This window comes from Lissotriton helveticus, chromosome 1_1, assembly GCF_964261635.1.
Source record: "Lissotriton helveticus chromosome 1_1, aLisHel1.1, whole genome shotgun sequence".
NCBI lineage: Eukaryota > Metazoa > Chordata > Amphibia > Caudata > Salamandridae > Lissotriton > Lissotriton helveticus.
In genome coordinates, this window is record NC_136057.1 from 847,957,958 (window position 1) to 847,974,701 (window position 16,744).

Here is a 16,744-nt window from a genome sequence, read left to right on the forward strand (position 1 = left end):
CATTATTTAGAGCCTGCATGATCCCAGAACAAATTATATTCTTGAATGACACCATTCAACTGACAACCTGCCTTGGCCTAGCCAAAATTAAAGACTTAAACAAACCGTCTATTCCAAAGCCAACACCTGACAGTAATAGCACTACAGATGTTGAGATAGACGTATCCCATATTTTTAACCAAAACAGAACACATCCTGATTGGAAAAAATGGTTGATCTGGCCCACAGACACAAATAACTGTCAAGATAGATTCCTGAACAAAATACAGGGGTTCAAATTGACCAGGCCAGACCCTAGATATTCCCAGAGACAACATCCAGGGATACTTACAACGTACAGTGTAGGAAAACTCTGCCTCGAATGGCTACAGACATCCACACTGGCAGAAATTAAGCAACACTTGACTTTACTTAAAGAAGGTGCTGACTTGCGTGATTTCATAATGGGACCACGCAAACAGCGTCAAAAACGTTTCATAGCGGCGAGTATATATGCGGCATACAACGAAGCTTGGAAAGAAACGCAACTTGAAACAGCAGAAAAAATACGAGAAATTGACCGTATTAATTTGGAAAAATCACTTTCTGTTGTGGACAATGGGTTAATGACTCTGTCTTCCAGAATATATTCACTGGACAGTATTGTATCATCTGCTATTGATATAATAGAGCAGGACTTACTGATGTTACAACACGGTCAGTCCCAATTACGTTCTATTGTACAGCTTGGCTGGACGTTACAAAATCTGCGTTCAGGCTACGTGCCCTGGCGTTTAATCAACACAACGTCATTATTCTCTATCTTTAACCTTACTGATACACAAATCAGCTTGGCACAAAAAGGAGCGGAATATACAATTCTGAGCATTGAAAAACTTGAGAGATTACCATTGACAATGTCAGAACGACCTGTCATTGAATGGATAATACACGGAATCATAACTATTCCGATAACGACTTTCCAATTTCGATACTGCCAAGAGTATATACAAGCAGGCCAGTATGAAAGGTTGGGTAAAGGATACATTAAGTCATCATGGAAATTACCTTACACACACACATGTTATAGTGAAAAAGGACAGAATGTATTTCTTAGTGGTGATAATTGTAAAAGATCACTAAGTGGTATACTTCTGTGTCAGGGTATAAATCTACATGGGGCCTGTGAGGGGACTTCAAATAACCTTTCATGCCACCAGCATGGCACACCTGCAACTCGAATAGAGCCATTTTTTAGACGGCTTTCTAACGGGAGCTACATTCTAATAGTGGACCACAGATGTTGTGGCTTGGTGCCAGGAAAAGCTTATCTCGTAAGCGTCTCTTTCATGGTCACTTGCTGTATGCAAGTATTGTATCCGAACAACACTCCAGACAGGGAGGGAAAAATTGGGCCCATTTTGAATATCTCTTCTATTCGAATTGATACTTTAAGCAGAATGAAGTCTGTTCTTCTACAGACGACTGTGCCCTTGACGTCATCAAAAGAAACGTATGATCTCCAAGTTGCAAGGACATCGGCAGAGATACATGAACTTTTATCGACAAATTGCCCCTTACATTTCACGGAAATGCTAAGCCAAATCTTAAACATGTCCGATACGAATGGTATCCCACATGTATTTAAGACAATTTTTTTGGGACTGTTAACACCCTTCAAAGCAGTCCTGGGCATCTTTCCTAATTTTGTCCATTCGGTCTTTGGCGGCCTTCCACTCCTGTTTGGACTCGTAGCAGGCATTTTATTTTTGATTCTCCTGCTTCGTTATGGCAAGCCATGTCACAGGCAAGACTCCAGCAACAATGGAAGAAACGATCCTAGCTATACGCTATCGGGACCGCATAACTAAAGTCCTTGGATTAGCCCGGCTAAGAGATCTGAGTATGACCTGGTTTCTTTCATTCAGACCCATCTGGCAGAATTGTATCTTACCTGTGTTAAGATGTATGCTGTGCGGAGAAGAATGCGTGTTAGACGTCTGTCTCACACTACAATCAGAAGTACCATTGGATACAGATACCTTGCTAAGTCCTGTAACGACTCATGCATCGTGTTGTCCCCAGCGGTTACCTATCCTGATGACGGCATTCGTGGAAACTTCACCACTGCGATTAAAGGGTAGTGAAGTGCAAGATGAGAGCAGCATCAACCAGGCACGACCTTCTGTGAGCAATGCTGATCAATACATCACTGAAAGCAATCATGCTCAAGACTGCCTGATAGCGGAGTTTTCCAACTTGGTCGAACTTTCACCTGAAGCGGTAAACTGCTTTTTTGAAAGTCTGTCTGAAATGATGTTCTCCCCCGAACAGAAAGAATAACTTTAAAGCAAACAAGTACACAGCGTTCCCTGAACTCTGAATTTGGCCTTCGGCTTTGAAAAACAAAAGCTACTGAAAACATTTGGAACTATTTTTTTCTTCTTCCCCTGAAAAACGAAAATTTTTTTTTTCCCAGATTCCAAAATATTTACCTTTTTGGCACTTGTACTCTGCTTAAAGTAGAACTATTCTTAGAGAACAGAGCTTCTATTTTTAGGAACTCTAGAGACAATATATTACCTCAGCCTCTAGCATATTTACAAATAATTGTATTTATGTGTGATGAAATGGTCTCGCACTTCTTTTCTGTATTAAGAGCCATTTCATGTGTAATTTTCGCAAAATCATTCTGCTGATATATATGCATACTATTTTTATGAATGATTACTCTGCTTGAAAAACGTACAGTACCTATACTCATTTTCATGTATTTCGCATACACCATTTCAAATGCAAAATATGTATTTTGGGGTGGATCGGTATACACGTGCACCTTTAGATATGTTTACTATTGCTTAGTTTTTAGTAATGATGGACATTAATTTGTGTAGTGTGTTTATCTAGGAACCTGAATCGATATTTCTATTTTACGCCCTTGTCCGGTTATAAATCAATAATATCCCTACAACGGCATAAAAGCCCTATTCATAATTCAGTCGTAGCACATGCTGTCACATTAAGCAAGCCTACTCCTCCAGCCCCCCTAGAAAGCACACCGAGTTCTCTAAACAAACCAAGCCTCCAGCAACCTGGGAAACCCCATTGCCTTTGTTTTGATTTTGTCCGAGAACTCCTGTAAAGCACTGTAAGAACGACCAGTTCTTAGTGACATCTTTATTGACGTCTTATGTCCAGCCTTACGTCAAACCTGGCACCTTTCAGGTATAAATATACCAACGCTGCCTTAAGCAAAGACACGGTGGTGGTGAATCTGGAGCAGCTATCTAATTGCCGAGAGCCCAGCTGATGCGAGAGCCCACGGACGCTGCCCCTCCCTTTTGACGCGCTCAGAAAGACGCTGTCTTTTCTCCTGCCGAGAAAATCCAGCCCCGGCGCTTCCAGCTTACCCTTGCGGGTGACTGGGATATCGAGTCCTGAGAGAGAGATACCAGCCCTCCTGCTTTCTATTACCCAGGTACTGAACTGACTAAACCCTTAAAGAGAATTCTTGAGTCAGATTCTTGGCAAAACAAACTTAACTTAAACTGCTACTTACTTACTCCTTCCCACGTATTAGGCTTAGGTCAGGTACACCGGGGTAGGCGTAGTTAGAAGCACCAGTTGAGTACGATTAGTCAATGTGTATATATATATATATATATATGTATCTATTTTATCCATTTTAAAGTATCATATGGCTAAGAAACCATATCAATGCTTTTACAGTATTATTTTATAATCCTGCTTTTACTGTACGCAATTTACTTCACTATAAGTATTGCAATTGTAGCAATTCATTTCTCTTGTATGAGGAAGGAGACTGCTCAATAAATAATACCTTTTATTGAAAACGCCCGTCTCTCTTTTCTCTGCAATCTGGTGAAACGAAGTACGCACTTTTGACTGAGTGAAATAGCTGTCTTTTGTTTTCACACGACTCTAGAGATATACTCTTAATCAGGGAGAGCAAAGTTGTCATGTTTTATGGTTGTCAGAAACTAATCCCTTCTTGTCTATCCAGGGAGGTTAAACTCCTCCTCGCTTATTCGAGAAAGTTTCTAGTGACCTCTGAGCTAGCTGGCAAAACTTAAGTCTAATATAATCAGTAGAGACCTAGTTAACCTCAGTCCTAAGTCTACACTGCTGAATATATTATTCCAATGCGCAGAGCCTATTGGGACTATAGGAACTACACTACAGAATGGATGAATGAGTGTACGGATGGATAGGGTGAAAGGATGGATGGATAATGTGTGGATGAGTGAAAGGGTGGATGGAGGGATGGATGAGTGAAATGATGGATGGATGGAAGGATACGTGATGGATAGGTTTGTAAATGGTTGAATATGGACATGGATGGGCACACACATGGAAGGACAGAATGAATGGTGAAAGACTGAATAATGGATGAAAGTATGATTACACATTGTAAGCCGCATTATCTTAAGCAACATTTTCTATACATTAACTTTCACGTTTATATGAGTTATTGTCTCTATATGTGTGTGATGTAATGCACTCCGACACCCTGCCATACATACGTCGAATGAGTAGTGCTATAAAAGAAATTAAATACACATGAGAGAAGTTCTATGTGAAGATGAGGGGCACCATTGGAGTGTGGTAGCATGGCCCAAGTGGCCGGACCGAGCATGGGGCATCTCCCTGCGAGCTGGAAAAGTGGGGTTGGGCATTTTTGTTACCTCAAAAAAACCTGCACTTTTGCTTAAAGCTGCGCGCATACAGAAAAGCCATGAAGTGCACAATTGTCTCAACCTAATACAAACTTATTTTCACTGGAACTTAAGTGGTGGTCTATTTACTTACTTATATACTATGGCACAACCTCCTCTGATGTGTCTGTAAAACTTACCTTTTGTCCTGAATTTTGACCTACTGTCCTGAAATGTTGTCTTTAATTTTGACCCTTTGTCCTGAATTTTTACACTCACTGTCCTGAATTTGCACCCATGCCAGTTGGTCACCCTAGATGCAGCCTCAACGTCAGTGGGGTTCCTGCTCCTGGCTCATGCCCCTCCTACCTGGGGTTTCCCTCGCGGCTGCGATGGGTCTTTGGAACTGCAGGGAAAGGGGCCGCTTCTCTCCACGTTGGGGGTTGCTCCCAGGGGCACTGGATCGGCAGAGCATGAGACTCTGTGGTGCCACTTGAGCTGCCAGGGGCCTCGATGACTCAGAGTGATGAGTCGCTTGAAGTACTCTCGTTTCTCTCGCACCAACAGGAGCTGGGCTCGCTCCCCCAGTACAAGCACTCTCCACATGTTAAATGCTGACTTTAAACCAGCGCTACTCACAAGCTCAGAGGCCATAACGCGCTCTCCATGCGCTATTTTGAGGGTTCAGGTCTGCCAGCCTCAGAACCCTATGAAAAGAGGCCTGCCTACAAACCCCTGGAGAGCAATAGGGGTACCAAAAGCCGGCTGCAGGCAGGCAGACCTGCGCAAGCGTTCTTGTAGCAAAGTGGCAGTCCTTTTCTCAGCCCAACAGGCAATTAAGTCCAATGGTGGCTCCTCCTTGCAGTCCTCTGGCAAGGTGCAGCATGATGAGCCAGCAGAGTCTGGTTACAAGTCCCACGCAGCATCTAAAAACATGGGGTCAGAGCCCCTGTACTTATACTCAAAATGTCTTTGATGTGGAGGTCACTTTAAATGAACTTTAGAAGTACTCAACACCCCCATTTAATACCAGTCCTGGCTCCAGACACACTACAGAGGGGTGGAGACAGCATTGTGAGAGGACTGGCATAGCCCTATTCCGGTGTCGGTGACCACTGATCCCACCACTGTAGCTCAGGAAGACCCATCAGCTCATCAGGATACGCAGGGCACAGCTTAGCTCCCTTTGTGCGACTCTCTTGAGTGAATGCACAAACGGGCCCATCAGTCCATCCAAACCACACGTTAATTGGATTCAGGCTGCAAAGCACAAAGAGTCATAAGCACATAGAATTGCACACTTTCAAAAAGTGGCAATTCTAAAATAGTAATTAAAAATCCACCTTCACCAATAAGCAGGATTTATCACCACTATTCCAAACATACCAACACTACTACTTTCAGATCAGAAATTACCTCTCAAAAACATATTGGGGAAATACCAATGCAATTCTATGAGAAGAGCAGGCCTCACAGCAGTGAGAAATCAAATAGGCTGTTTGTACCAGGACAATGAAGGTACATCTCCTACCTTTTACCTACATATCCTACCTTTTACCTACATAGCACTCTGCCCATTGGGCTACCTAGAGCCTACCTTAGGGGTGACCTATATGTAGTAAAAGGGGAGTTCCACACTTGGCAAGTAACTTTAAATGGCAAGTCACTGTGGCAGTAAATTGCGCATGCAGGCCCTGCAGCGGCAGAAGCCCGAGACAGGTTTGAAAGGCTACTTCTGTGGGTGACCCAAGCAGCGCTACAGACCCACTAATAGCATTTAATTAACAGGCCCTGGGTATATGGAATACCACTGTACATGGGACTTACAGGTAAATTAAATAAACCAAACAGGTGTAGACCAATAATACCAAAAAGTTTGGGGATTACTCTGCAAAAAGGGCCAGGCCCAATACATTATCTATAATACGGTGTGGCCGCAGAGTCAAAGTGATCCCTAATTTGTGTGGGACCGCGTCACCATGTGTTGTATCCCTTTAAATGTGTTACATTCATATACATGTATTACTGTAATAGCATGAATTCATTTGAACGACATGAATGCTCACATTCTGTTACCCTGGTTTCTACCTTAGTTCAGTGAGGCATTCTGATCTTGGATTCCTGACTGTACAGCTGTGTCTCCAGTTGCTGCTGCCTGCCCTTCGTTGGCTTGTCCCCATTATCTAGTCAACATGGAATAAACTTCCTTCTACAATACCTCTTCTGTTCTGTGGAGTGACATTTCTCCACTTCACTTTTACAACACCATGTAAATAACGGCCTGCACCCTTGAGGTCGCTTTGGCCTACATGTAGCGATGTTGCAATCTGTTTTACAGAAGGAACTACACAAGGGTGATGGCGCGAGATTACCAGTTTAGGATATTTCTAAAACACCATACTCACCTGGGCACATAAACATACACTCTTTAAACCGGTAATCTATTTTCCTGCCTATCAGGAGTTTATTTTCTTTATTATGATTTACACCTGTATACCATAACGCTGCCGCTATAACCAATACTATACAGACTGTAGTAGGACGTCATCTATTACAATGAACCTATGTAAAGACTTCCTGTTATGCCGGTATACTTTGTGTAATCAAGTCAGTTTCACTGATGAAACGCGTCACGGCGAATTAAAACTTTGGTACTACTCTGAGTGCGAGTGCTTCTTTGAGAAGAATTTGTGGAAATATCATATATCATATATATATATATCATATATATCCACTACTCACTTTTCTTTGTATGTCATCTGCTGCCAACAAACTAGAGCGGACCCTAAAGTAAGTGCAATTATTGCAGTTTATTCACCGCATCAACAGATCTCCCCATAACATGTTTCGGCAATCGCCTGCCTTACTCACATGACAGCCTTTGGGATTCACTTTGCTGAATTTAAAGTGCTAGTGCTGTTACATTTACCGATGGACATTGAAAAAAAACTTTCAATAAGTCTTATGTACCTTCAGACATTGTCACAATTGATTGTTATTATATGCTTAAATGCATATTTTCAAATTACTTGAACAACCTCTTTGCATTAAAACATTGGAATTGTACATACATTTTAGTCTATATGGCTTTATCCTTTGTTCTTCACCAACCATTCTTAGCTTAAATGCATTAAAAACCAGGTGCTCAAGTTTTTTCTTTTTACATATTGCTTTTCCCTTATCCATCAAATCTAAACGTTATTCAATTATTATGTGTACCATAAATAGAAACTAAAATACCCAAGTGCATGTGCAAAAACGGAAGACCTAAAATCCCTTCCAATATATAAAGTGCAAGTGATGGTTAAATCAATATAATATAACCTTGAGTTTCCATAGTCCATATTCATATTTTCTGTTTGTACTGACGTGATGTCTATAACTATACATTGAAAACATATTCATATAGGTATGGCTATTGGGTGCAAATATTAACATGTGCAAATAAGCAATTTTATGTGGAGGGATTGATAGATTCATTATGCGATTAATTCCCATGTTTGCAAACATAGACATAAATATGTAATTTAAATAATCATATAAATATATAAATACATATATCTTAAAATACAACTCAATCATAAAATTCATCAATGATAAAATATTCCATAAAATTGCTATGTAAACATTCCATGTACATTTGATAGAATATCAATGCCTCCAAGATTCTATGAGAATTTTCCAGTATTTAAAGATCTATTTTTACCTTGATAATAGGAGATTCGTTCAATTTTGAATACATCATGATTATGATATAGTTGGCATTCAATTGGAGACAAGATTTGATTTTGTGCTTGAAAAGGGTTTTAATTCATTGGCTCTATTAAACATATATATTTCATAAAGGAAATATTCATAAAACATACTCCTATAAAATATATGGTTTTCATAAAAAGGTGTAGAGATCCTCGCTAGTATTTAGACCTCCCGGCTATATATAGGGAATATATATATATATATATATGTGTGTGTGTGTGTGTGTCTATGTGTGTGTATATATATATATATATATATATATATATATATATATATATATATATATATATATATATATATATGATGTGTGTACATAACCATAGTAATTCAGCAGTTTTAGTTACCTGAGCTAACTGTAATTCACTTCTTATGGCCTCACATATTACATCACTCATAATGAGGTCAATGACATCAGTGATGACATCTCAAATGGTATGTTAGTGACTGTATGGATCTGTGAGTGGTTTTGTGGGTGTGTGGCTGGGTGTGTGAGTGACTGTATAGGTGTATGAGTCACATTATGGGTGTGTGAGTGGCTGTATGAGTTTGTGAGTGGATGTGTGAGTGGCTGAATGGGTGTGTGTGTGTAGAGAAGACAACAAGACTACAAAGAGGTAAATCTCCACCAAACAAGTGTTCTTCCTCTTAACTATATGAAGTAAGTGCTTATTTGTTTGGTGGAGATGCCCTCCTATTCCTCAGCATCAAGAATGTATCACCAAAAACAGCAGGAAACATGCGGGGGCCTCTTGTTAAGCTGTCCATCCTCCTGGCAAAAGGCGGCAATACCTTTGCATATTGATTTGTGGGGCACGGCGGGACCAAACAGGTGGAGCTTCAAGTGATTTGCACAGTTGCCTACTCATAGTAATTTAAAGGGAGAGCCATAGACTCTGCTCTCACCTGGAGAGGCCAAGAAAGAACCCACTTGTCGCAGTCACTACAGATTGCGCTCCAAAAGATCACTAATGCATTCACCTCCACCAAGGATTTCAGATTGTTGTTCAGTGTGGGTTTGCCTAGAAAACACATTTGCTTTGCCTTCTTCAAGCACAGAAAGTTAGCATCATTTGTCCTTTCTGTAAATTATGTGACAGTCCTTGCCGGGGTACGTGAAGTGTGAAAGGAAAAGTTGCAGGACGTGTTTTTTTTTTGTAACTAATAACAAAATGTAAATAACTGTAAATGAACTGTACCCATTCAGCAGCTGGGAAAGCAAAATGAAGTACATGTTTTTTTTTGTAATTCTGAAGTATGATCGGAAGAAAGATTTTAATATGATCAGAGTAATCAAGACACTTTACTAGTGACCCAGTAAAAGAATTGCATTCTTTAAATGACAGCGCACTTCCACAAAAGTCTTTATTTATATTAAAATATCGCCTGCCTTCTATCCATGAAAGCTAGGAGGGTCGTGAACGTTTGTCATGCTAAAAAGTGGGTTGTGGTTGTAAAAAGTTTGAGAAACACTGATCTATAGCAAGTAAAGCCTCTTTGAACAAATTGAAACATTCTTGCCTTCTTTCTGCTAGGTCGTCCTAGAATGGAGCCGGGACCAGTACCATGTTCTGTTTGACTCCTACAGAGACAATGTTGCGGGCAAATCATTTCAAACTCGGTAAGATTGCTTTTTTGTCAGCTGCACCTTTCTGGCCTATACCAATAACTTCTGCCACCTGCATTTCTGAGTTTTCTGGACCCGGAATTATGGTTCTGCAAACTCCAGACTGGATAATGCCAGCTTTCGAGACCCTAAACCCTTTAACATGCTGTTGTTCACAGCACCGCTTGGCCCTCGTCTGCAGCAGCACAGGAGGAGCAGACAGAGCTGCATACTGCCCTTATGCCTTACCACCTCTCCACTCCCCACTCTTTCATGACCCACCTGCCTTCCTGCTGACATTTCGTGTTTGATCCCTGGAGGCAGAAAACGTCAGAGGTTTTATCCTCAGAATTGGGAAGAACTGCATGGTGTTGCTAGGTCCCATGTATTTAGCCCCTGTTCCAAGGAGAAAAGTTATAATCAATGGCATTTGGTTTGAGAATACCAACCGAAATTGGAGATTCCGTTCCCATGGTATACTCACACCAAATTCTGACACCCTCATAATGAGTGCCTTAGTTTCATCTCCGCCTTTGCCCCATTATTATGTTTAGTACTCTGTCTCTTTCCAATGCTTTGGTAAATAATTACATTAGTTTTTCTCCATTCATTTGCCACTCTTTCAGTTATTTTCTCACTCCTAAACTTTCCATTACAGGTCTTTAGTATAAGTCTTGGAGCAGTTCTGCTGCAATGTGCACATAGCTTTGTAATTCAGTTTCCTTTTAATTATTTAAAGATATGTAAATTATGTTTTAAATTGCTTGAGTTAAAAGAAATGTGTTCTTCAAAGGAAATAGGGCCTGCTGTACGTACAGGAAGGTCACACATGGCAGGTGTAATTTGACACCTACTTTCTGAAACCAGCCTATCATTAGTGAATGCAAATTATGTACTAATAACCTATTGCATATTAGTTGTCAGGTCACAGTTTGCGATTCCTCTGATATCCGTGTAGTACTACCGGGTCGAACCATCGACACCCCCATCCCTTGGTTGTTTCTTTGGTTCATTGAATGTGAAGCATGTGGTAACATTTTGTCCATCAATTGTTTCTTTTGCATATGTTGGTCTAAGTGGGAAGGGTATGCCCAGACGTGGGTCCTGTGCTCACTACACCACTAGATTCAAGCTAGCCTGACTGATGAAGGTTGATACCCTGAAACCAGTCCCAGGATGCCTGTTTCCGGTCCAGGGAGGCCCTGGCTTGGCGGTTCGGGCTGGACTGTTCCCACAAGGAACAGGGTCAAGACTGATTTGCATATGGCTGGGTCCAAACTGGGGTGGTTTGGTGAGCAAAAGAATGATGGATTTAACCCAGATCCTTGTGACAGGGGGTGAATGTTTGCATTGTTCAGTATTCTGTCCATCAATTGTATCTTTTTGCACAGTTTGTGTACAGTCTTGTCTGAACAGAAGTTTAAAGATCTCATCAATCCTGGGCTACTCAGTGTCTGTAAACATTCTTGTATATAATTATATATGTACACTTCCTCACTAGCACTTCATCATCTGCGCTAAGATTCAATGTATATATTCCATCTGATTGTTCTACTCAACAGATGAATGATACATCTGTGATAAAGAGAAAATAGGCTTTGGTTGTTTAATTTTTCCTGTGCTGCACTGTTTGTGATGTAACAGGTATGTCTAACATACATGTATGATTTTTTTCTGATTACCTTAGAGCAACAGAGTAGGTAATCTCACAAATCAGTTTTGATTATGCATGGTTACCCTAGTTTCCTTGGGTAGATAAGGTTGTCCTTGTAAAACTTACATACATTGGAGTCGTTGTGTTCATGTGAACACAGCTAATGTGAAGAAAGGTTACTACCCTCTTTTATTGATCCAGAACCTGCTGAATAGTATTTATTTCGTAGACCAATCGCTAGTTTATGGAGTGGTCAATAGGCTCTGTGCAACTGACTTCTTTAAGCCTCGGGCTTCCTCCCTCTGCTGACACAGGCACATGGTGTCACCCAAACAGCCATGCAGCCAAGAGGGCTGGCCAGAACCAATGAGAGATTTGGTAGGTAGGTGGCTTCCCACTCTTAGGATCTTGTAATATGTCCGTAGTTATAAAGAAAGGCTGTGTACTCGTGTCTTTGTGGTGCGCCTGCAGAAGAAGGCACGCTTTGTCGACAAGTCTAACATCTCTCTGCAGTGTGGTTCACTTGCAGTGTGATGTGTGGATGCAGGCGGGCGGTCTTAACAGCAGTGGTGATGAGCAGGACTTGATGTAGACCTTTCCACCTGGATTGAAGCAATGACCTTTACTGATGCACTTTTATATCAATCAGTCAATCAATCCGCGAATTGTGCGGCGTGTTACTCACCTGTGAGGGTCTCACAGTACTGGGGAGGTAGGGGTTGTGCAGCTATGAGTCAGCCGAAGAGCCAGGCCTTGAGGCTCTTCCTGAAGGTGTGCAGAGTCTGGGGGAGCATCTGATGCTGATCGGGAGCTCTTTCCAGGCCTTTGTATGTATCCAGTTGCCAGCTTACTGACTGTGGCAGGCTTCGGTTGTGCTGATTTATAGTGCTGTTTGGACCTCAGAATGGATGCTGTTAAGACAGCAGATCAGTTATTTGCAATAATTTAGAGTCACATGATCAGACAGGTGTTAATCAAGGAAAGCTGGCTACACTGGTGAAGGGACGGGGAGAAGCATGAAGATTTCATAGAAGCTCAACGTAATCTTGTGGGTCCTGGACATTAGGAATAAAGGTGGGGCATCCCGCAATTGAAGTCATTTTCATCAAATATCTTACACATAGTGTTTTTAATTGTTCTAGTAAATCATTCTGCCTTCCCTGAGTACCCTGTGATAAGTGCTGTCGAAATGGTATCGGATTGCTAAAGCTAGGTACATTTCCTGAACTACTGATAACACAAAATGAGTTCATTGTGCCTTCTTATCTTGAGCAGTATTTCACAGATAGGGGGAAAGTCTAGGATCATTCTTTTGATCGCCGTGCTATCATCAGCTCGGGCACAGGAGTATGCACCTATAGAACATATAATCAAAAACCCAACACAAAGGTAAGAGCAGTACCAGGGAATTTGAATGGAATATATGTGAATATGTACAGAGTGCCCCCAGGGGCAGGATGGGCAGCTTGTGTAGTTTTGGTGCTCCTTCCAACATAGTAAGCTTAGCAGACAGCACATAAGTGACAGCGCAGTTGAACAATCGAGGTTAAGTAAGGTGCAGGCCGGTGGGTGTTTACAACACGGATCATACCATCTTGAATGAAATGTGCAACACCATGACAAAAACTGACCTGATTCAGTAACAGTATTTTAGGAGCAGCCACTTTTTATTCTTGTCATTCCACAACCCATCCGAATGCTTGAGATACCTGTACCTTGTCTAAACTATGTTTTCACTTTCTGATCTTGCTGCTGTAGGGCTGTGAGATCCGGCGTAGTAAGCGTGAGAAGTACCTTGGGTTCCCTACTGGGTTACATCAGAATCAGGAGCCAAAGCGGAATTTTTAACAGCTTTATTAGCAAGTATTTCCGTGAATACTTCATCTTGGGTAGATTGGTGGGCAGCACGCATATCAGTGTCTACCTCTCTTGGCAGTTGAAGAAGTGCATTAGGCATTCCTTTTTCACAAGACCCATTCTTCATCAGAGTACCTGCAGAGGTAAAGAAACATTCTTCATATCATAAGCCTACAAAGTCATGAGCAACTAATGAAGGCATATTTTGAATCTGGTGTATTAGTAACATTTTTCTCAGTAGCTACAATATATGCATGCATAAGAGCAATTAGTTCATCAACTCATGCAGAATGTATTTTTTTTTTAATTCTTTTTATTGCAACAAACATAGGGGGAGGTCCGCACAAACAGAAATACATTTGTCACATATGCATCATTGGAAAACACAGTAGATACAGCAATTGTCTGGTATTAGACATTTCGAAGCAGTACAGGTAAGCAGCAGTTTACAGTACAATTTGGTCGTCAATGGGCGTGATACGAGGGGGCTCACACAGTGTACCTCGGTACTCATTCCAGTTGGACCACACCACCACCCATTTCCGGGGACAGTCCCGAGCCACGTACACTGTCTTTTCGTGGAGCATACACCAATCCATATCCTTTTTCCAGGAATTAAGAGTTGGAGGCATCACTGCCCCCCACAGCCTAGCAATATTACGTTTCGCGATTCCAATCCCAGGGTCACCCAGAGTCTGTATTTGAAGTAAACCTCCGCTGCCAACATTGTTGTGTAAAGTGCAGACAATGTATTCAGCATCCTGCTTACCATAATTATTTCTAAGGCAAGAAACAGCAACATAATATTCAATTTCGCAGTTTGGCAGAGGTGCATCAGTGAGATCAGTGCAGGGCTTTGTGAGGTGGGCAGTGGTTAGGATACATCCTTGAGGTTCCCCATCAGGGCTGTGGAAAACATGGAGGCTCGGTTAAACGCAGGACGTTTTTATCAAGGTAATATAAGAAGTATGATACAACAATGCTTACTAACTTTACAGCAGTAGGTGTTACGTTTCAGTATGAAATAATGGTGCTACCAAATTATGAGGCACAGCAACATTAAAAGGTGATACTAAACAACAAGGAGGGCATCAGCCGGTCCAGTGCTCAGACTTGAAAGCAGGCCTGCTGCTACATCAATGAGAGCAGTAGAATAAGAAGCAATTGGTTCAACTCGTCACAATAGTCCCGAGTCAACATACCGTGCAGGAGGCATTTATTGGTGTTCAAGATTTTCCAGTTCTGAATTGTTTGTAATTGAAGTTCTTTAAAGGAGCGGCTCAGGCGTGGCAAATAAAACATTGTATGCATAATGTGGTCTTGTAATGAAATGAAAGGTTTCTTATAGTCAAGCAAACCTAAAGTAGGGTCCGAAGATCATGCACTTTTCAGAGACATAAAGGTTTGTTTGGCTTCTGTGGATAGTCAATAATCAAAAGAAGAGTGTCTAGGGAGGTTTAGACCATCCTTGGGAGCACAAAAAACAGCCACATTGGGATGTGGATAGTGGCAAAAGGTTAGGGGTATCTTTTTTTTTTCTTTCAAAATCCAAAATGTTTCATTATTTTAGTGTAACCTAAAATCCATTGCTGGCAGTAATCTGCTGTTCCTAGAAGAGTCCTGGTTTGAGGTAATTACTGGACGGGATAATTTACAGATAGATTGAAAACAATCACAGACAGGAACCTCTCTCTTGCAGAGATGTTGTGACCTAGATATGAAACACGGGACAGAAGAATTGCAAATTTCCCCTACAGACTTTCAGCACTCACGTAGCTAGTTTAGTGAAGAGATGGAGGAAATCACTTTTGCTCTGGTCTTTGGAATCGGCCCCACCAACAAATCGATTCAATGAATCGGGGTAAAACCATATAAGAAGACCGAATTGTCTAAATTCTTCTTAAATGCTAATGAAAATATTGAGGGTGACTCTATACTCTCCTGGAAGCTGAGTCCTCATCATTTGAGTGCTGCTCGTTGAGAACACAAAAATGAGTAGGTTCCCAGGGTTATGGGACGAAAGAAAAAAGCAGACAGAAATGGTGACAATAGTAAAATGGGGCTGTGCGCCACAAGAGGGTAATAGCAAGCTGTGGTGCAACAGAGAAACTGGGAAAAAATAACTGCATTAATGGGTTGGTGTAGGAAATCGAGTTTTTGATTGCGGGGATGAAAACCCAACTCCAAGTAACGACCACAATCCTTCGATGGGTTAACCAAAAAAGTCACTAAATGAACCTGTGCTTAACCCACTTGTAGTTTGGCACGGAAGCATTCCGTTTTTTTACATAGAGGCACTATGTAAAGTATTTATTCAACACTAGCAATTAAACCTTAATAAAGTTAATACCTATTACAAGGAAAATTACAAACCAATTAAAAGAAAATAGAGTACTATTTAATAAATAAAATGATACCAGAAAAACAAAATCCGATCTGTAGAACCAAATATGTGAGAATTTCAACATTTTAGGTAGATATAGCATTTAAAAGCACAAAGTGCCAATCACCGTCATCTGGTCATCCTATTCCAGAGAAAGGTTACAAGTTCAGGCTGAGCGCGGGACAGAAACAGCGACCAGGTTAGACCCAGCTGAAAAAGTTATCTTCTCAAAGTCTGGCACAACGCACAGGTCGAGGTCTGTGAAGAGAACCAAACTTCAAAATGTTCCCTTTTTAGGTCTCGCTTGCGTTGCAGCGCATGCGCTGCTCGCCTTGGCGAGATCTATAGTCGCTGGTTTTCTGTCCGGCTTCTTTGGAAGAAGTTTGCGTCCACCCTGCCTCTCTTAGGCCCCTCCCAATCACCTAGCATTGCAGTGCATTCACGCTGCGTCTCTTCACGTTGTGTCCATTTATCTATGTATTTATGTTCGAGACAGAAATCGCTGTATTGCTCATGCCTGCCGATAGGAAGTGAAGGACTGGGCATGCGCGAGCTGTCCGGACACAGCATGGGAATGCACCTGGACAGGACATATGCATGCGCTGCTTTGCTTTAATTTTGCAAAGTTCCCTGGGCGTTTCCTGTAATAACAGCCTCTGAGCAGAACGCGCGCATGGCGCACTTTCACTTTCTTTACTCCTTGCGTCTCCACTGCTTTAAAGCTTCAAATACAAATGAAGCATTACCCCACAGTGTACTCCTGTTCCTGTGGATTTCGGCCCGCTACTCCGACATGGAGCACTCCTCTCTAACACACTGCCCCAACCCGCTGACTT

At 41.5% G+C, this 16,744-nt stretch overlaps 1 protein-coding gene across 1 annotated transcript in view; it reads left to right on the forward strand.

Moving 5' to 3' along the window:
* GNPTAB (N-acetylglucosamine-1-phosphate transferase subunits alpha and beta) overlaps positions 1–16,744 on the forward strand; it is a 542,239-nt gene that overhangs the window by 54,483 nt on the left and 471,012 nt on the right. Inside the window, exon 2 of the mRNA XM_078675067.1 lies at positions 9,944–10,029. Within this exon, the coding sequence (XP_078531193.1) occupies positions 9,944–10,029 (86 nt within the window). The remainder of the gene's footprint in view (positions 1–9,943; positions 10,030–16,744) is intronic.